The 20300-nt window shown below is 62.5% G+C and overlaps 1 protein-coding gene across 1 annotated transcript in view; it reads right to left on the bottom strand.

The window, feature by feature from the left end:
- CROCC2 (ciliary rootlet coiled-coil, rootletin family member 2) overlaps positions 1-20300 on the bottom strand; it is a 79959-nt gene that overhangs the window by 15067 nt on the left and 44592 nt on the right. The window contains exons 19-27 of the mRNA XM_078329010.1: positions 17123-17236; positions 11936-12079; positions 7758-7954; positions 6914-7073; positions 6071-6208; positions 5593-5950; positions 5178-5362; positions 4165-4285; positions 3211-3344 (exon numbers count right to left, since the gene is read on the bottom strand). Coding sequence (XP_078185136.1) covers positions 3211-3344; positions 4165-4285; positions 5178-5362; positions 5593-5950; positions 6071-6208; positions 6914-7073; positions 7758-7954; positions 11936-12079; positions 17123-17236 — 1551 coding nt within the window. The remainder of the gene's footprint in view (positions 1-3210; positions 3345-4164; positions 4286-5177; positions 5363-5592; positions 5951-6070; positions 6209-6913; positions 7074-7757; positions 7955-11935; positions 12080-17122; positions 17237-20300) is intronic.

The following is a 20300-nucleotide window of genomic DNA, read 5'->3' as shown; positions in this document are numbered from 1 at the left end:
CTGGAAAGAGCGCTGACAAGAAAAACCCAAAGAGCCTGGAGACTCTGCACAGTTCTGAAACCCTCTGAGGGGCCCAGACTGATGAAACCAGGCCCCTCCAGGAGAGACGCCGTGGGTGGCCCCACCCAGCAGCCAGTGGCACGGAGTTCACTGAAGCTGGTAGCACATTGCTGGGACCCACGTGGCAGGTGGGGCCCTCGGAGGCCCTGTGAGCTCCCATCCCGACGCTCACCTGTGACTATGTCGCGTTCATGGCCAGGGGACTCTGGATGCAAGTTGGCTGACTCTAAGGAAAGGGTGACCACCCACGCAGGCCGCAGGTGTCCGCAGAAGGGAGCAAGAGGTGTGAGGCACATGGAGACACGGGGCGAACGCCCTGCCGCTGCGCTGTGGTGCCGTTGAGAAAGCCCCTGGCTGGGAGTGGGGGGCCCTTGGCCGACAGCCTGGAAATGAGGCTCAGCCGGATCATGCAAGGAGCTGAACCCGCCACACGGGATGAGCCTAGATGCCTCGGGAAGCACCGTGCCAGGCTTCTCACCTACAGGGCCGGGCGCTCAAAAGTGGGGTTGTTTTAAGTCATCAGCAATTTGTTGCAAAAAATAGCAACATTTGATATCTGTGGACCCCCCCCTCAGATATCAAATGTTGCTATCAAAACAGGTGTGGGCTGCTGTGGGTAGAGAGCCCGGAGGTCCACAGATATCAAGAGAAGTCCCACTCACAGGCAGGAGAGCCAGAGCCCCGGGCAGGCTGCAATTGGAGAGTGTCCAAAGGAGGAAGTTCTAAGGGACAGAAGTCTCAGCTCCGAGGGCGCAGGTGGAAGCACTGCAGTCAGGTGGGGGGGTGGGGGCGGGAGACAACACCCTTGGCCGAGTGCGCAGGTGGAAGCACTGCAGTCGGGTGGGGGGGTGGGGGCAGGAGACAACACCCTTGGCTGAGGGCGCAGGTGGAAGCACTGCAGTCGGGTGGGGGGGTGGGGGCGGGAGACAACACCCTTGGCCTTGGAGGGTGCAGGGCGGTGTCCTAGCCCAGCCCTAAGAGGCCCTGGATGCAAAGGCTAAGGGAAAAGGCACGAATGAGTCACCCCTGCCGTGCAAGACAGGACCAGCAGGAAAGACATGCAGAAAGGAGGAAACGTCCTATCAGCAACCTAAGGAAAAACAGAGCCTGCGTTACCACAAATCTTCTACGTGGCACAAATTCCCCCAGAAAAGGCAAAGACTCTAAGGTGGGATTGAAGCCAAAGCCAGGCTGAAAACGCAAACAGCAAAAAGGCACAGGCCGAGAGGAGGACAAACAGCAGCCATGGGATGTGCAGGCCACGTGGGAAGAGTCCACGGAGAAACCTCACATTCGAAGAGAGTCAGATACCCTTGGAAATAAAAGGAGACACTGACAAAAAGAATTGCAGTCAGAAAATTCAACACATCATCCTCAGCTTTCATAAACTCAGGAACTAGATCAAATGTGGCCTATCTGAAGAATGCATTTGTAAAGGTTGATTTAAAAGGTCTATTTCAGGGTCAGGCAGGGTGGCTCATGCCTGTAATCCCAGCACTTTGGGAGGCTGAGGCGAGCAGATCATTTGAGGTCAGGAGTTTGAGACCAGCCTGGCCAACATGGTGAAACCCCGTCTGTACTAAAAATACAAAACGTTAACCGGGTGTGATGACGTGCACCTGTAGTCCCAGCTAGTCAGGAGGCTGAGGCAGGGAATTGCTTGAACCCAGGAGGCAGAGGCTGCAGTGAGCCAAGATCATGCCACTGCACTTCACCTGGGCGATAGAGTGAGACTGTGTCTCAAAAAATTAAATAAAATAAAGAGACAACTGTTTCAAAGTGTGTAACCTGTGAACACAGAGCACCTGTTCTGAACGCCTGTGGGCGGCACACGTGGCTACACCTATAAAGGAAGCGTGGTTCAGCTCAGCTTCCCCGCCTCCTGGGCATCTCGAAAGTCTGACCCCATCCCTGGCCAGGCCGCCTGGGCCTTCCACAGATCTCTCAAGTCCTACCGCCCCAGCAGCTGCCACTGGAGACAGGAATTTCCAGGCTCCTGGCTGATGAGGAACCTGCCGTCTCTGCAGCGTGGCCGCTGCTCTCTGCCCCCTCCCCTCTTCCCTGCAGGAGCCACGTCCTCAGAGGTTCAAGGCCTCCTAGGGACCCAGTGCCTGCCTGCTGGCCTGAGTGCTGACAGCCCTTTGGTGGCCTCTGAGGGCCACCAGGCTCCCAGGCTGAGCCCCACGGGGAGCAGCACAGGCCTGCTGGGGAAGGTGACCATGGGTGGCTTCTGCACTTGACCTCTGTGCCAACCTGCAGGGCTGTCCCTCCTGACAGCACATCCAGGCTTCCCTCGTGGGAGGGACGCTTGCAGAGGAGTGGCTCCTAGACCTCTGTGCTCAGTCCCCTCTGCGCTGTGCTGGCTCCCTCTTCCCAGAATAGGTTGGGGGATGCCTGGGGCGGTTACCCTGGGGAGCCTCAGTGGGGCACGCTCTTCTCTGGCCGCTGGGGCCTGCGAGGGAACACTTGGGAAAGGCTGGGTTGTCCTCTGGCCTAGTCCTGACAAGAGGATCTCAGGACATGCTGGGGCTACTTGGACCTGTGGGCTGGGCTGGACTGGGCCCATGCTCCCCACCAGCTCCATCCACCGGCCTGGCTGTTCCCTTTCCAGGCACACCTCAGACCCAGTGGCCACCTCCCCAACAAAAAGCCTGGTGCACAGGGGTGCTGACCTCAGCCCTTTCTGTGCCTGAGTGACATGGAGTGAAAAGTGGTCTTGGAGCAGCACGGTGACCCTGTAAAGAGCCCCAAGGCTGGGCCAGGGCCGCCCCTATGCCTGCCAGTGTGGCCTCATGAGAAAGAAGGGCCTAGACTTGGGGCTCTGCCCCCCACTTGCTGTGCCCCCAGGACCAAGTCCTCGGTTTCCCCAATCTGTAACACAAGGGCTAGAACTACCCTAAAGACAGCTCTGCTAGGGACAGGTCCAATCCTGATGGCCCCAGCCTGCACCTGTGCCCAGGGCCCCGCCTAGCTGGCCACTGGCCCCAGCTCTGAACACCCACAGAAGCCCTTGCAAACCCCTTTCACCCCCTCCCGGCCCTATGGCCTCCCTGCAGGGTGTGAGGGTGTCTGAGACGCCTTGTTCTCACGCCCCACCTGCCCCCCCACCCCCGCCTGCCCCCTCACATGCCCCCCCCACCACCTCCCCACCTGCAGCCGTCGCTTCTCCCGGCCTGCCGCACGCACGCTCGCCAGGTGCTCCGTCTCCAGCCTGCCCAGCGCCTCCTTCTGCAGGGCTCTCGCTGCCCGAGCACTGCCCAGCACACCCTCCACCCGGCGCCGGTCTGTGGGGCAAGCAGGGTGGCTCGAGGGGCTCCCACGCCCCTCCCAGGTCACAGGCAGGCAACTTGGAAGGCTTGAGTGACTGGCACCCAGGTGGGGCAGGGTGTCCTCGAAGCTCAAGGGTCCTGGACTGGCCCGGGGTCCCAGCTTCCTGCATCTGGACTCTGACCTCCTCCTTGCTCATCCTTCCCTCCTGCCTCTTGCCTCTTTCATTTTTTTTTTTTTTTTTTAAAGAGAGAGGGTTTCGCCATGTTGGTCAGGCTGGTCTTGAACTCCCGACCTCAGGTGATCCACCCACCTTGGCCTCCCAAAGTGCTGGGATTACAGGCGTGAGCCACCGCCCCTGGCTGCCTCTTTCCTATAACCGAGGGGGCAGTAAGTGGAGAAACTCGTGTGTGAGATGCAGTCAGGGGCAGTGGGGAGGGACCTCTCTGAGGGGGTGGCAAGGGGCAGGGCCTGCATGGGGAGAGCCATGTGGCTACCTGGGGTAGAGGGTGCCAGGAAGAGGGCACGGCCCAGGCAAAGGCCCCTGGTGTGAACTGCAGGAGGCCAGGGTGGGGCAGGGGCTGCCGAGGACACGGGCATGACCAGGAGGGCCTTGAGGGGCCTGTGGATGCCATTCCTCTGTGCTGGGGCTGAGAAAGCTCTGATGCCAAATGCAGGCCCCGCCTCCCCAGGCCTGGTGGCTTGGGTGTTGCCCTGGGCCCCCTTCCCTCCAAGCTGCCATAGGGACCAAAAGCTTACAACTGGCAGCAGTGGGGACATTGTGGTTCCACCCTCACAGCCACTCCCAGGGTGGGTGGGGTGGGGAAGGGAGGTCACCTTCATGGGCCTCGGCCAGGGCTTTCTGTAGCTGCCCTACATGACTCTGGGCCCGGGCACACCTGCACTCTGCCTCACTCAGCCGGCTGCTCAAGGTCGCCACCTGGATTCGTGAGTCGTCCTGGGAGGAAGGACTGAGGTCAGTGGGGGTGGCCCAGCGGGCGGGTGGAGGGCCGAGGTGTCTGCTAGAGGGTGGGTGCCAGCCTGGCCTAGCCTGAGCGTGTGCAGGGCAGGGCAGTAGGTGGGGTGGCAGTGGGCTCGGGCAAGGTGGCCACACTGGGAAGCTGAACTGACCTGCAGGCCTGGGGAGGGGAGGGGTCCAGTGGGGCTGGGCCTGCAGGGTCCAGGTTTCAGGTACATGTGTGGTGTGGAGAGCTGGCAGGTGGTGGCCCACGGCTTGTGGTCAGGGGGACTGGCAGGGGCTGCCCCTGCAGCTCTTGGGGCTGAGTGCAGATGGGACCCTGCTTCCTGGGGCTGGCAGAGGTGGGAGCGGGTGTGCCAGGGCTCAGGGCCTGCCTCTGTCTTTCCCACAGCCCTGCCTGTGGGAGTCCCCTGCCCATCGTCACCCAGCGAGCTGGGAGGGGGCTGCTCATGGGTGGTTCTGTGGGAGCCCTGAAGCCAGGAGCAGCCACTGGGGAACTTGGGCCCACAGGAGGGGACGTTGGGAGCACTAAGGGGAGCTTGCTGGCCCTGTCCTGCAGTTGCTCAGCCCCAGGCAGCTCTTCAGGGGATGGCACGAATCGCAGAATGCCCTGGCCTGGGCCCTGGTGGGTGTCGCAGCAGGGCCTGGCTCCAGGGGCTTTTCAGCCTGGTCTGAGGAAGCGGGTGGCCTGCAGCCACCCGAGGCACTTGGGTTTGGGGGCCACGGTGGTACCAGCGTTTATCACAACAAACAGGACAGCCTGGACCTTGAGACCCAGGAACGTGTGGATGGGTGGACACCAGGTCTGAGGTGCTCTTCCCAGAGAACCCCGTCATGCTGCTGTGGGTGGGAGGGCCCCAGCCCCCGTTACCCGCTCCCTCTGGGCTTCCCGGAGCTTCTGCACAAAGTCCCGTAGGATGTCCTTCACAGTGTCCACGTCCAGTATCTCTGAGCCGCGGCCTCTGGGAGTGGGCGAGGGCCGTGGGAGGGGTGAGTGGGGCCTGGCTTGGGCACTGGCACCCTCTTGCCCAGGGAGATCCTGGGAGCCATTGGAGCCTGCGGGAGGGGACAGCGAGGGGTCGTAGACGGCGACACAGTGGCAGATGCATGCTTGTCCCCCTTCCTCTCTGCTGCTCCAACCATGGGAGCTTGGGGAGCTGGCCGCAGGCCCCTTCCATTGCTTATCTGAGTCCCTTGCTTATCTAGCTGTGAGGCCTGATAGAGGGGTGTCAGGCCAGGGACTGAGCCAGGACAGGGGCCTGCCTGCCGCCACTGAGGACTCTGACCTTGGGTGGGGGAATGGGGCTGCTCCGGGGAGGCCCATGGGCTCTGTCCCCGGAGCCCCAGGCCACGGCGGAGTGTGGAGCAGAGCCGGGCCAGCTGGGCCTCGGCCTCCTGCCTCGCATGCTGGGCCTGGGTCTGCTCCCGCTCCAGGCTGTGGATTTGGTGACAGGTCTGGTCCAGGCGAGCCTGGAGAGCGTCGGCCACAGCGCTGGCTTCCTGCAGCTTCCTGGTGACGCTGTGCAGCTCTGCCCGGAGGGTCTGCTCTGCCCCCCGGCTGTCACGGAGGTGCTCCTGGAGCCGCTGTCCGCGGGCTTCCCCTTCGGCCTCCACCTCGGCCAACTTCCGCTGCAGCCCCAGGACCTGTAGGAGGGACATTGGGGGGAGCGCCCATGGGAGACGGTGAGGAAGTGGGTGGGCCTGGGCCTCCCTCTACTCCCCCAGCCCAGCATCTTCCCTTCGGAGCACTGGCGGCCCTCCCACCTCCTTCCGGGCACCCTCGCGCCTGGCCTCCGCCTCAGCCGCCTGCCTCCGCAGCTCCAGCACCTCCTGCCAGCATCGCCCCTGCAGCTCCCGGGCCTCTCCACGCCTCCTCTGGTTCTCAGCCGTCAGCGTCCTCACCTGGGAGCATGGGGCCGCACTGATGGGGTCACTGCTCTCGGTGCCCAGGCAGCCTCCTGCCTCCTACCTCCACTCACACATTCCTGAGGGCAGCTGGCCACACTCAGGGAGGCTTGGGTAAGGTTCATCCAATGGGCCTCATCCCAGGAGCTGCCACCTCAGCCATGCTGCAGACACCTACCTGGCCCCTCCTCCGAGAACCCGGGACAAGGAGGAGTCTCAGGAAGGGAGGGGTGGGCCCTGATTGGGGGGGTGGGCACTGGCTGGGGTGCACTGGAGCCAACTGCCCCGAGGCTGCCTCGACAGGAGGGAGCCAGGCCTAGCAGAGACCCGGCTCTCCAGCACCCAGCCCTGCAGCGGCCAGGTCGCCCCTCCAGCTTGCCTGAGCCCCCAAGTGCCATGGAAAGGCGTCACATTCAGAGACTCTGCTGCTGTGCATGGCTCCTCCTCCGCCCCAAGCCTCCTGTTTCTGTCCTCTCCAGTCTTGCCATCTGTAGCCCACAGGGACAGACCCAACCAGGGGACCTGTGAACCTGAGCAGGGGGTGGCCCAAAGTCTGGGGACAGAGTGATTCAAAGGCACCTGCAAGGCCAGGTCTCGGGGCTCCTGCGCTGCAGCCCTGGGGTGCCCCGGGAGGGCCTGGAGGAGCCGGGACGCACCAGGCAGGAGGTGCCTGCCTGGATGATGACCCTTCCTGCCACCTACCTGTCTGTGGAGCTCCCGGAGCTCCTGGCGGGTGTCCCCCCGCGCCTGCTCTAGCTCCCACAGGCGGGCCCGCAGTGCGCTGGCCTCCCGCTGCGCCGCTGCCCGCGCCTCCTCCAGGATCAGCAGCTTCTGCTCCTTCTCTTCCTTGGACCGCTTAAAACTGACAAGGGTGCCACAGACTGGGGCCCCTGCATCCTCTGGGGGGGGTCAGCACTGCTGCCCAGCAGGTCTCTGCTGCTCTAGTGAGGCGCCGACCCCGGTCTTGACTTTCCACAATGTCCCCAAACCCCGCCTCTGCAGGGCTCCCTGTCACCTTCTGGACACATGTCCACTCATGTCCCAGTGCCCAGCTGCATGGCCCCTGTCCACCATTTGCCTCTCCAGCCCCTCCTCGCCTCATCCTTCCCCACTTCTCCCTCTCCCTCACGTGCCCAGATGCTTAATATCCAGCCCAGCTTGGCACCTCTGCCGCCTGCTGTGAGGGCTGCTGTCCAGCCCAGCTGCCCCACAGGGGCCTTTCTGGAGCCCCAGCCAGGCTCTTGTCCTCCCTCTGCTCCCCAGCCTGGTGCCACCTCTGGGAGGTCACCCGTGACCTGTCTTCCTGCTGATGGAAACTTTCTGTGGACAGGGACAGGTGTGTCCCTGTCCCCAGCCACCCTTGCACTGGCCAGCACTGCAGACCCCGTGGACTGGGCAGCAGGAGGCCTGCTTGGCATGTCTACCCACCATCAGTGGGGCCAAATCAATGGGACGCCCCTGCCTAGCCCCCTCGCCCAATCCTCCCTGCAGCCTGGGTGGGCAGTGGGCTGCAGGGACACCAGCCGCTCCGGGACGGCTGTCATACCTGGCCTTCTCCTGCTCAGCCCTGAGGATGGCGGCCTGCAGCTCACTGTTGGACAGAAGCAGTACGTCCTTCTTGCGGGCCTCGTCACCCAGCGCCTGGCGGGCCTCTGCCCTGCTCTGCTTGACGGCCTGCAGCTCCTGGCGCAGTGTGGCCAACCCCTCCTGAGCCATGGTCAGTTGTGCCCGCAGACTCTCAGCCTGGGGAGGAGTGTGCAGCTCTGGCGGCCAGCTGGGGACCGAGCTCCAGGGGGAGGCACAGGGGCCCTGCCCAGCTTGGTCCTCATGCACTTTGCTCACCCCACGGAGCCACCAATCCTACTGCTGTGGAGTCTGTGGGGTGGGGGGGGGCTCCAGGGGCTGCAGCAGGGCCAGCCCAAGAGCTCAGCAGACCCTATGTTGACCCCCTGGGTCTGTCCCCACCCTGTGGCCTCCCTGGACCCTGGGACACTGACCACTGGCCATCAAGACCTGCCTGGGACGTGGCTCAGCACACGTGTCTGCACTGTCATTGCCCACATTCAGCTGCCCCTGCCCGGGGCCTCCCACCTCCGGCTCCCAGTGTCCCATCCTCTCTTTAGGTGATAGTGTGGTGCCCAGGCCACTGCCTGTCGTGTGGGTAGCAACCTTGGCAGGCAGGCTGGGCACTGACCCCAGCACAGGGACCCTGGCACAGTGGGGCTCACCCACTCCCTCAGCCCAGCCCTCCTCCCCCATTGGCATGGGAGGCAGTGGGAGGAGGGTCTTGGTTCCCTGCTCTAGCCACCAGGTATCTCACGGTGCCCAGGAGAGCCCAGGGCTGGGGTCTGGAAGACAGCTGCAGCCCGGCGGAAAGGCTCCCCCTGCACCTACACTCTGGGGTGGCGACTTGCTGGGGTTTGGCCCCAGGCTCCTGCCTCCCAGGTCTGAGCTCTGGGCCTGACCAAAAACCCTGGAGAGGACTCCATTCTGGCTCTGGCATGTCCCAGGGGAGGAGCGGGAGCTGCAGGGGTGGGGAGCCAGCAGGGCATGCCCAGGGAGGGAAGCCACAGAGACTCCGTGATGTCAAGTTGCCGGCTCGCCAAAAACAAAACCCTCTTTGCTGGCTGTTTTCACGGGATATTGTCCAGGCCCCCGGCCGGCCTGGCTCTTGAGGCTGCCGCTCTGATTGTTGTTCTGTTTTTGGGAAGGGCCAGAGCCTCCCCTCTGCTCCCCTCCACCCCCACATGTAGGAGCCCTGACTGTACTAAGCATTTTCCGCAGAGCTCAGCAGAAACGGGCCCAGAAGGTCAAGGACCAGCAAAAGGGCCCATGCATCATAAAAGAAACTGTTTTCATTTCCCAGGGCAGAGGAGATAAAAACAAGCAAAACAAATGTGGGGGAGGGGGAGGGGCCCGGAGCAGGAGGGAGAGGGCATGGGGGGAGGGAGAGGGGGGGGAGGGCCCCAGAGGGAGGGGGAGGACCCCGGAGGTGCAGGCGGAGGGTCCCCACACTCCCCCACCCGCTCCCTCCCCTCCTGAGAACAGCCGTCCCTTTCACGGGAATTTTACAGCCAAATCACTTAATGTGATGATAATAATCATTTCTTTACTAGAAATTGTATAAACAGCCTCTTTCAAAATCTGCAGTGAGGCAGCTCCAGAGCGCTGCAGGGAGGAGGGCTGTGGAGGGAAAACCGGGAGGGACTGGTGAGTGTGACCGTGTGTGACACAGAGCGCGTGCAGGTGTCAACTCTGTGCGTGTTGTGTGCCCGTGTGTGTGCATGCGCGTGTGCGTATGTGTGTGTGCCTGCGCAGGCCCTCCGTATGTGCATGTGAGTGTCTGCATGTATGTGTATGTGTGAGTATATGCATGTGTGTGCGTGTATGTGTGTGTGCATGTGTGTGCGTATGTGTGTGTGCCTGTGTAGGCCCTCCGTATGTGCATGTGTCTGCATGTATGTGTATGTGTGAGTATATGCATGTGTGTGCGTGTATGTGTGTGTGCATGTGCATGTGCGTATGTGTGTGTGCCTGCGCAGGCCCTCCGTATGTGCATGTGAGTGTCTGCATGTATGTGTATGTGTGAGTATATGCATGTGTGTGCGTGTATGTGTGTGTGCATGTGCGTGTGCGTATGTGTGTGTGCCTGCGCAGGCCCTCCGTATGTGCATGTGTCTGCATGCATGTGTATGTGTGAGTATATGCATGTGTGTGCGTGTGCGTGTGCATGAGAGTGTGCATGTGAGTGTGTGAATAAGTGCGTGTGTGGGTGCGAATGTGTGTGAATGCGTGTGTGCGTGTGCGAGTGTTTTCACGTGAGTGTGCGTGTGCGCTTGCTGCGCGTTTCTGTGCACGCCTGTGTGCACTGTGTGATGTCCGTGATTCCAGCGTGAGGGTTGCGTGCGTGTGAGTGCGTGGGGCATGCGTGTGTGTGTGTTCAGCGTGTGTCACGCGCGCGCCACTGTGTGTGGCGTGTGCACAGGTGTGTGTGGTCTCACTGTGTTCGTGCGTGATGTGGATGCACGCGTGTGCACACATGTGTGGGCCTTAGCCAGGGTCTGAGCCTGAAGTTCCTCCAAGCTCGAAGGCTGTGAAAAGTGTTGCGGTTTCCATGGTGACCCTGGGCCAGCCTGGCGCCGGACGGGCTGGGCTTGCTTTTCTCTAAGATTGTTCCTGTCATCCCAGTCACCCGTCCTTACCTTTCAGCCCCCACTCCCTATCTGGGCGCTCTGTTCTGGGAACCCCGACTCCCTTCCGGGGACTGCTGCCCTGAAAGCCTGACCTTCCTGTGAGGCCTTGAGGCCCGCAGAACCCAGGCGCCCCATCCCCTCCCTCGCCCCTGCTGCCCCAGTTTTGAAATCTCCTTTCGCTTCCCGGTGTGGTCGCTGACCAAGCCTGACTTTGAAATCTGTTGAAAGGAGACCTTTCTCCTTGGTGCCAGTGTAAACAGCCGGTCATGTTAAATCATGTTCTCTTCCCCTCTCGGCCCCGCCTCTTGTGTGTGCCTGGGGAGGGCTGAGCCCCTCTCCCCATTCTGCCCCTGCCGGCTGCCCGGCACCAGGTCAGCTGCGCAGCCCCCAGCCTTGGCAAGCTGCCCAGGGAGCGTGCGAGGCCGCCCCGTCCCCAGGGGCCTCGCTGGGGCTGCAGCTGACCCTCCCCTCCTCCAGCCCAGACCCCGTGCCCTCCTGCTCTCGCCATACACAGGCATCCCCCGTCCCACCAAGCCCCTCAGGAACTCCTCTCCCATCTGCCTGCCTGCTGAGTCCAGGATAGCCTAGCCTGGCCCCTTCTGCCCCCTGCCCATGACTGTTCCCCACCCCACATCACCGTCACGTGGCTCCTGGGTGCCTCCATGTCAACCTCGGGGCCTTGGCCAGGCCCAGGGCCACCCTGCTATCTCCACTAACCCCCTACTTATTTTCTTGCCCGCTGCCCCAAATCCAGCCTCCCCCCACCCTAGTGCCCAGTGCAGTGCAGTCCATGCCCTCTGCTGTGCAGGCAGAGCCCAGCTTGTCTGGGGCCTCCCCTTGCCTCAGTGGATGGCACAATGGGTCTCCTGGCCAAGGGTCGGGCTTCCCCTTCGCCCCAGGTCACGCCTGTCTCTTGGGAAGGCTTTGGGAGCCAGGCCCTCCTGACTCCACTTTCTTAACTATATGTGGAAAGAGGGGGCTGGCTGGACTCCGGAGCCTTCGGCTGCGTGGCTCTGGTCACCCCTTCACGTGCTGGCCCTCCCGGCGGCAGGATTGCCCTGCTTGTGCCCAGGAGCCGGCCAGTGTGCCAGGCACCTTCCCAGGACACGCAGGGCAGTGGGAGCTGTGTTTGGACCCATGGCAGCCTGCGAAGAGCTCCCCACCTGCTCAGCTGGCACCCTGACTCAGCCAAATCCACTTTCACCCCAAAGTCAAACTCACCCCTTCAGGGGGCTTAGAAATAACGCCTTCTTTTCCCTGAAACCAGCGTCAGCTTCTCTCAGCTGATGGCCCCGGCCAGGCACCGTTTCATCTGCTCTGGGAGCCTGAGCTTGGCTTAGTGTCTGGTGTGAGGCCCCTCGCCCATGATCCCTGTGGCTGCCTTTTCCTACCTGCGGGGGCCACGCTGCCCTCCTCCATGGCATGGCCTCTTTCTTCCTGACACCCCACTCTTCACGCTCTCCTGTCTCGGAACCTGTCCCACTGTCTTCTCGCCGCTGGTGCCCCCCGAGCCCCCAGCCCTGCCCCTCACCTCTCTCTCCGCTTGGCCTCGCTCAGCCGCCAGGTCCCGGAGGCGCTCACGCAGGGCCGTGGTCTCCGTCTGATGGGCTACGATGGCATCCTCAAACTGGGCCTGGAGGGCCTTCAGCTCCTCAGTCATGGCGCTGACGGTGGCCTGGGGGCAGCAGGGAACCCACAGTGGCACCAGCAAGCCAGGCCCTTGGCAGTGGGGGTGAGGTAAGGCCAGGACCCGGGAGAGGGAGGAGCTGCTGTGGCCGGGAGGGGAGCTGGGCCCTGCTAAGCATCTTGCAAGCCCCGGGCACTGGCCCTTAGTGTCCTAAACTGTCAACAGGCTGGTGGGATGAGGGGACGTTCACGGTCCCTGCCAGCTGTGACGTGAGTGCCCACAGACACACCCGGAGGCAGCCCCTCAGCTCAGCCTGTGCCCTGGGGCAAGGCCCATCCCTGCAGGGCCCACCACACACTCGGCAGCCTTACCCTCCATTTGGGACTGAGCTCAGGGGATGCTGGACCCCATCGCCCACACCCCCAGGGGGTCCTCTCAGGAAGCATACGGGCCTCGGGGCAGTGTGGCCAGCAGAGATCCTTGGACCAAAAGGCCCCAGGCTTGACCTTTGGCCCGTTGTTCATGGACAAATGCCACCCTCTTCACCCCAAGCCCCGGGCCCCTCGGGTCCCAACCCCACTTCCTCTCAAGGCCCTCCCCACTGCACCCTGCCCAGGTTGGGGTAGCAGGGCAGATGGGGCTCAGGGTGGCCTCAGCTTCCTGGGTCTCAATGTCCTCAATATGATGGATCAGGGCCCTACCTTGCTCAGGTTCCACACCCATGGGTTTGGGGTACCGGACCAAGCCTCCCTCCAGAGCTGGCTCTGTGTTCCCTCAGGCATAAGTGCCAGATCTCAGGAGCCCCACCTGCCCACCTGGATTCTGCCGGGGTGGGGGTTCCTGCAGCTCTTGGGAAAGGAGCTGTGTGGCTGCCTCCTGTCCTCATTCTCCACCACCCCCTGAAGACCCTCTGGACGGACTAGGGTCATCTTGGGTGACCAGGCTCTGTGCCTCTGTGTGCTCCAGCACTGCCAGTGACTGGTGCTCCTGATGCCTGGCTGCAGGATCCCCCTGTGAGGGCCTCGGGGACAGGGCACAGGCTGGAGCCTCTGGAGTGGTGACTCAGTCTGGGGGCTCACACTCTCCTGTCATCTGGCGCCGGGTGCTCCTTGGCCGGCATTCCTCTCCTCCCAGCTCCTCTCAACAGTTTTAATTTCCATTTTCTGAGCCTGAGCTGCAAAGGAGCCCTTAACGAGCTCCCCAGGGAGCCCAGCTGGCTGGCAGGCCTGGTCCTGAGTCCGGGGGAGACTCAGGGCCAGCGCAAGAGAAGGCTTCAGAAGCCAGCACTGGCTCCAGAGGAGGCCTCTCTGCGAGCTGGAGGCGTCAGCTCGCAGGACCCCAGGAGGCCTTTCCTGGTTCCTTGCCCATGGGGTGGAGCTGAGGGAGCTGCTGGGCCAGAGGTCAGGAGGAGGGAGGGTCACAGTCACAGGCCTGATGCCAAGCTTGGTCCTCCTGGGCCTCAGGGGCAGGATCAGAGCAGGGTGGGGCTCCATGGATTTAGGGGTGAGGCTCCTCTGGGCAGCCCTGCTTGGAGGGACCAGGAATCCGGGTGGTGGTGTCAGGCGGAAGGAGGTGAAGCCACATCCAGCAGCCGCTTCCTCATTGCGGTGCCCGCTCCCTCTGCACAGCGCCCCGGGGGCCACCTGGGGACCCGGCACAAGCCCTCCATCCTGGCTCCGAGTCGCTGAGCATCTCCCAAGGCTCTGCTTCTTGGGTGCCCCGGCCCCCACCAGGCGGCCTGCTCTTGCTTCCGTGCAGCCAGGGAGAAGGGTTCCCGTTCAGGACGGGCACAGAAGGGGCCTTCGTCCCGGGCCTGGCATCACGGCCTGTGTCTGTTCTCTGCCCCCCTGCGCCATGCATTCAACACCAGTTGGGTAGGTATCTAACCCTGCGTCCTTGCCAGGGACTTGGAGGAAAAGGATCGCCCGAATTTAAAATAAGCCAACAAGCACCAGAATGATGGCCTCATCACCAAACACCTGGGAGCGGGAAGGACGGAGGCAGGAGGCCGGTGTGGACCCAGCTAACAGGGTGTGTGCAGTCACCAAGGGCAGGGAGCTGCCAGAGCTGGGGTCGGCAGTCAGCCTCGCCCTCGATCCCACCAGCTCCTCGCAAGAGAGAAGCTGGATCTGGTGCCTCCAGCCCATTCCCTCCCTGCCCAGGGCACCTCTCACCTGTGTCCGTTCAGGGCCTGTCCCCTGCCACCCAGGACAGCAGTCCTGACCCCACACAGACAGCCCCTCCTCGAACTCCCTGGGCCTTGGAGGCCCTGCTGAGGATCCCCCATCCATGTCCAATCCTGGGATCTGGCCTCTCGCCGCTGTGATCCGGGCCCCCATCCATGCCTTTTCGGTGGGCTCTCTCCACCCACCCCCCCCCACCTATGAGCCAGGTCCCCACCCATGACTGTCACTGGGCTCTGGTCACTCCCTATGAGCCCTTCCCACTCTCTTCATCTCCCATGTGGGACCTGGTGCCATGTCACAGATGGGCTGAAGCCTTGGTGTTCTACAAGCAACAGTGGGTGCCCAGCCTTGCCCAGGCCTGAGTCCTCCTCCCAGAGTCCTCATCCCCAGAACTTCCCTACCCAGAGCCTCCCTCCTCTCTACAGCCCTCCTCTCCAGAGTCCATCTCCCCAGAGTTCTCCTCCCTACAGCCCTCCTCCCCAGAGCCCTCCTCCAGAGTCCTCATCCCTACAGCCCTCCTCCTGAGTCCTCTTCCCTACAGCCCTCCTCCTCAGAGTCCTCCTCCCCAGAGTCCACCTCCAGAGTCCTCATCCCCAGAACTTCCCTCCCCAGAGCCTCCCTCCTCAGACCTCCCCTCCCCAGAGTCCTCATCCCAGAGTTCTCCTCCCCAGAGCCCTCCTCTCTACGGCCCTCCTTTCCAGAGTCCTCCTCCCCAGAGTCTTCCTCCTTACAGTCTTCCTCCCAAGAGTCCTCCTTCCTACAGCCCTCCTCCCCAGAGCCCTCCTCCAGAGTCCTCCTCCCTACAGCCCTCCTCCTGAGTCCTCTTCCCTACAGCCCTCCTCCTCAGAGTCCTCCTCCCCAGAGTCCACCTCCAGAGTCCTCCTCCTGAGTACTCTTCCCTACAGCCCTCCTCCCCAGAGTCCTCCTCCCTACAGCCCTCCTCTCCAGAGTCCACCTCCCCAGAGTCCTCATCCCCAGAACTTCCCTCCCCAGAGCCTCCCTCCTCAGACCTCCCCTCTCCAGAGTCCACCTCCCCAGAGTTCTCCTCCCTACAGCCCTCCTCCCCAGAGCCCTCCTCCAGAGTCCTCCTCCCTACAGCCCTCCTCCTGAGTCCTCTTCCCTACATCCCTCCTCCCCAGAGTCCTCCTCCCTACAGCCCTCCTCCCCAGAGCCCACCTCCCCAGAGTCCTCCTCCCCAGAGCCTTCCTCCCCAGAGCCCTCCTCCCTAGAGTCTTCCTCCCCCGAGTCCTCCTCCCTACAGCCCTCCTCTCCAGAGTCCACCTCCCCAGAGTCCTCCTCCCCAGAGCCTTCCTCCCCAGAGCCCTCCTCCCTAGAGTCTTCCTCCCCCGAGTCCTCCTCCCTACAGCCCTCCTCTCCAGAGTCCACCTCCCCAGAGTCCTCCTCCCCAGAGCCTTCCTCCCCAGAGCCCTCCTCCCTAGAGTCTTCCTCCCCCGAGTCCTCCTCCCTACAGCCCTCCTCTCCAGAGTCCACCTCCCCAGAGTCCTCCTCCCCAGAGCCTTCCTCCCCAGAGCCCTCCTCCCTAGAGTCTTCCTCCCCCGAGTCCTCCTCCCTACAGCCCTCCTCTCCAGAGTCCACCTCCCCAGAGTCCTCCTCCCCAGAGCCTTCCTCCCCAGAGCCCTCCTCCCTAGAGTCTTCCTCCCCCGAGTCCTCCTCCCTACAGCCCTCCTCTCCAGAGTCCACCTCCCCAGAGTCCTCCTCCCCAGAGCCTTCCTCCCCAGAGCCCTCCTCCCTAGAGTCTTCCTCCCCAGAGTCCTCCTCCCTATAGCCCTCCTCTCCAGAGTCCTCCTCCAGAGTCCTCCTCCCGAGTCCTCCTCCCTACAGTCTTCCTCCCCAGAGTCCTCCTCCCTACAGCCCTCCTCCCCAGAGGCTCCCTCCCCATACCCCTCCTTCCCAGAGTCCTCATCCTAGAGTCCTCCTCCTTACAGCCCTCCTCCCCAGAGCCCTCTTCCCTACAACCCTCTCCCCAGAGCCCTCCTCCAGAGTCCTCCTCCCTACAACCCTCATCCCGAGTCCTCCTCCAGAGTCCTCCTCCCTATCACCCTCCTCCCGACTTCTCCAGAGTCCTCCTCCCTACAGTCCTCCTCCAGAGTTCTCCGCCCTGCAGCCCTCCTCCCCAGAGTCCTCCTCCCTATAGCCCTCCTCCTGAGTCCTCCTCCCCAGAGTCCTCCTCCCCAGAGCCCTCCTCCCTACAGCCCTCCTCCCCAGAGTCCTCTTCCCTACAGCCCTCCTCCCTAGTCCTCCTCCCCAGAGCCCTCCTCCCTACAGTCCTCCTGCCCAGAGCCCTATTTGCTGCTGCCTGCCCAGCCCCCTAGACTTGGGCTCCAGAGGGGTCCCAGGTGACCCCTGCTTGTTGCCTGCAGCAGCCTTTGTGCACATGAGGGCCTCTGTTCACTGGCTGAGGATGGGTGGCTATTTGCTGGGAGGTGTCCAGCCTCTCTCCTGGGCCTACTTAGGACTCAACGTGGGTGCCCTTTCCTGCCGAGAGTGTCCTCGGGTGCGGGGCCCGCTGCCTCGGTCCCAAAGTTTCTCCTTTGGTAGGATCTGTCTGTCCAGTGAGTTCCCCGAGGCTGGTCCTCGTATCCCCGGCTGCGCTTTTCTGTGTGCAGCCCCAGCTGGGCCAGGCCTCCCCGCTCTGGCCCCTGCCAGTTCGAGGCTAAGGGAGAACTGGGCCGGGTGAAGCCTGGTGCCCACAGCTTTGGTTCACTCAGGCCTTTCCTGCCTAGAGTGTCCCTCCCACCAGGAGTCCTAAAGGCACCCAGGGGAAACTGAGGCGCAGGAAGGGAGGGATAGAGAGGGTCATGCCACTGGGGCTAGGCAGGAGGGGTGGCCTCTGGGGTCTCGGCACCTGCTCGGCTGTGCACGTGGCCGGGCGGCATGGGCTCACCTGTGCGTGCTCCTGCTGGCTCTGTGCCTCCTGCTGTGCCTGCTCCAGCGCCCTCCTGGCCCTGGAGAGCTCCTTGCTCAGAAGGCTCCGCTCTGCGTCTTTCAGGGACAGGGCCTGAACAGGACAGGGTGTGCTTGTGAGAAGGCTGGGGAGGCCTGGGGAAGGATCAGGCCCCTGTAAGGAAGGAGAGGCTGAGCACAGGGCTGCCCGGGACACGGCATGTCTCCACATCCCTGCCTGGGGAGGACAGGTGGCGCCACAGAGGCAGCCTGGGTCCTGGGCCCCTTCACGCCCTAGCGCCCACCCTCTCTGTCTGACATCGTCCTGCCTCTGTGTCTGTGCTTGGCCACGTCCCTGGGGTGTCCTCCCCTCCTTGGCCTGTCCAGCATCCTGCCCTTTCCCATGCAGTTTGGGGGCCTTCGTGAGCCACCCCCACCCCTCTAGGCCACACTTGCCGCTGTGCAGAGAAGGAACTGAAAAGCCTGAAAATGCTCCATCTCCCTGATGGGGTGGGAGATGCATGTGAGCGAGACACCCTCAGCTCCAAGGGTGGCACCTTGCCCCGTGGACGAGGCTGTGGAAGCAATGCCTGTCAGATGCACACTCGGAGGAAGCTTCTATAGCCTGGGTTTCCCAAAGGTGGGGTGTGTCTGTCTGCTATTCCTGGCAGCCAGGGACCACAGCTGAGGTATGCTAATGAGGTGACTCGGGTGGGCTCCCACTGAGTTTTGGGATGGGGCTGTCTGCTGAAAGACCCTTATCAGAGGGTTAGGGCTTTGAGCCACGGGATATCAGCCTAACCTCCCAGCAGTCAGGGAAGGGGCTTCAGTGACATAACCACCACTCCCCAGTCATGCTACACGGTGAAATCTCAGTAAAAACTCAGGAGCCAAAGCGCGGTGGAAACTCCTGGTTGCTGAGCACGCTGGGGGGTGCTGGGCTGGCTCCACAGGGAGGTGCAGCCGCCCAAGTCTGCCACGTGCCCGCACCTTGCCTGCCACGTGCCTGTGCCTTTCCTGCGTGTCCCCTCTTCTGGCGGGTCCTGACTTCCATACCTGATAATGAAACTCGAGAGTAACAAGAGGCTTTCCTGAGTTCGCTGAGTCGTTCTGGTGACTGACTGAACCTGAGAGGATCGTGGGCACCCCCAACCTTGCAGTCAGTTGGTCAGAAGTGTGGGTGACCCGGAGGTCCCTGGACTCGTGGTTGGTGTCTGTGAGAGCACCTCCTCCTGGGGACCGCGCCCTGTGGGTCTGCACTCTTTCTGGGTCAGAATTGCGTGGAATGTTACAGAGGAATCAGACATAAAGGACGGCTGTTCCCTGAGTGGCCTGGTGATGGAGCAGGAGCTGGGACCCTTCATCTCGGCCTGGTGAGGGGGACAGGAGCTGAGACCCTTCATCATGGCCTGGTGATGGGGCAGGAGCTGGGACCCTTCATCTCGGCCTGGTGAGGGGGACAGGATCTGGGACCCTTCATCTCGGCCTGGTGAGGGGGACAGGATCTGGGACCCTTCATCTCGGCCTGGTGAGGGGGACAGGAGCTGAGACCCTTCATCATGGCCTGGTGAGGGGGAATGGAGCTGGGACCCTTCAACACGGCCTGGTGAGGGGACAGGAGCTGGGAATCTTCATCTCGGCCTGGTGATGGGGCAGGAGCTGGGACCCTTCATCTCGGCCTGGTGAGGGGGGCAGGAGCTGGGGACCCTTCATAGTCGCCTGGCGAGGGGCAGGAGCTGGGACCCTTCATCTCGGCCTGGTGAGGGAACAGGAGCTGGGACCCTTCATCTAGGCCTGGTGAGGGGACAGGAGCTGGGACCCTTCATCTCGGCCTGGTGAGGGGGGCAGGAGCTGGGGACCCTTCATAGTCGCCTGGCGAGGGGCAGGAGCTGGGACCCTTCATCTCGGCCTGGTGAGGGGACAGGAGCTGGGACTCTTCATCTAGGCCTGGTGAGGGGACAGGAGCTGGGACTCTTCATCTTGGCCTGGTGAACGGGGCAGGAGCTGGGGACTCTTCATCAAAGGGCTTTTATGTTCTAAACAACTTTAAAACCAGTGCCCCCCTTGCTCCCCTCCCTCCCTCCCTCCAGGCCCTGCTTGTTTTGCTCGGCTGGAGGTCTGTTGGCTGTTAGGAATCTGCCCTTGCTGGACTCAGGTCTGTGAGGGTGGGGCCCTCTCTCTCCCTCCTGTTGCCCTCATTACCAGGCACACAGCAAAGGAATATTTGTTAGAATTTTGGCTAAAACTTGATCAAATGTGGAAGCGTGTATTCTCTAGGGTGAGGACTTCCCTTTGCAAACAGGTGTGAGCCAGCGTCACTCTGGTGCAGTGGAGACGGCCCCTGGGCCAGCTGCTCCAGGTCTTCGGCTCTTGCTCCACAGATAATTCCTTCCTTCCTTAGAGAAATAAGATTCCCCAAGACTGTTTTGTGACTGGGTCGTCACAGGTTCCTCAGGGAAGCGTGGGGGAGTTTCCCGCTGGGCCCCCCAGCCCCACTTCTCTGCTCAATTTCTCTACTCAGGCCTCCTGGAATAAAGGGCAGCTGGCGGAGCAGAGGCCCCAGGAAATCCCACTTCTTGCCCTGGCAAGGGCCCCACAGGCCAGGTCGTCTGTGCTGTGCCCCTGGGGTGCCCTTATTGTGGGTCTGCTATGGGTCCCGGGCGGGGGCACTAGCACACAGCGTCTGTCTGCGCTTTTGGCCTGTGCTCCTGTTTTTTTTTTGAGATGGAGTCTCGCTCTGTCACCCAGGCTGGAGTGCAGTGGTGCAATCTCAGCTCACTGCAACCTCTGCCTCCTGGGTTCAAGCCATTCTCCTGCCTCAGCCTCCTGAGTAGCTGGGACTACTGGCACCTGCCACCATGCCTGGCTAATTTTTATATATTTTTAAAATAGAGACAGAGTTTTGCCATGTTGGCCAGGCTGGTCTTGAACTCCTGACCTCAGGTGATCCACCGGCCTTGGCCTCCCAAGGTGCTGGGATTGCAGGAGTGAGCCACTGTGCCCGGCCTGCACTCCTGTTTGACGGAGATCCCCTCACTGGGAAGCTGGGATCATAGTCACAGGAGAACAGGCCACGTTGCCCCGAGGTTGGTCTCGGATGGGAGTCAGGGGCTGCGTGGGGGCCTTGACGGGCCACCCACCTCCCCAGATGTGTTGCTTCCCCTGGAGGCTCTTTCCTC

The sequence above is a fragment of the Callithrix jacchus genome, chromosome 6 (assembly GCF_049354715.1).
Source record: "Callithrix jacchus isolate 240 chromosome 6, calJac240_pri, whole genome shotgun sequence".
Lineage (NCBI taxonomy): Eukaryota > Metazoa > Chordata > Mammalia > Primates > Cebidae > Callithrix > Callithrix jacchus.
This window is presented reverse-complemented; position numbering and strand designations above follow the sequence as displayed.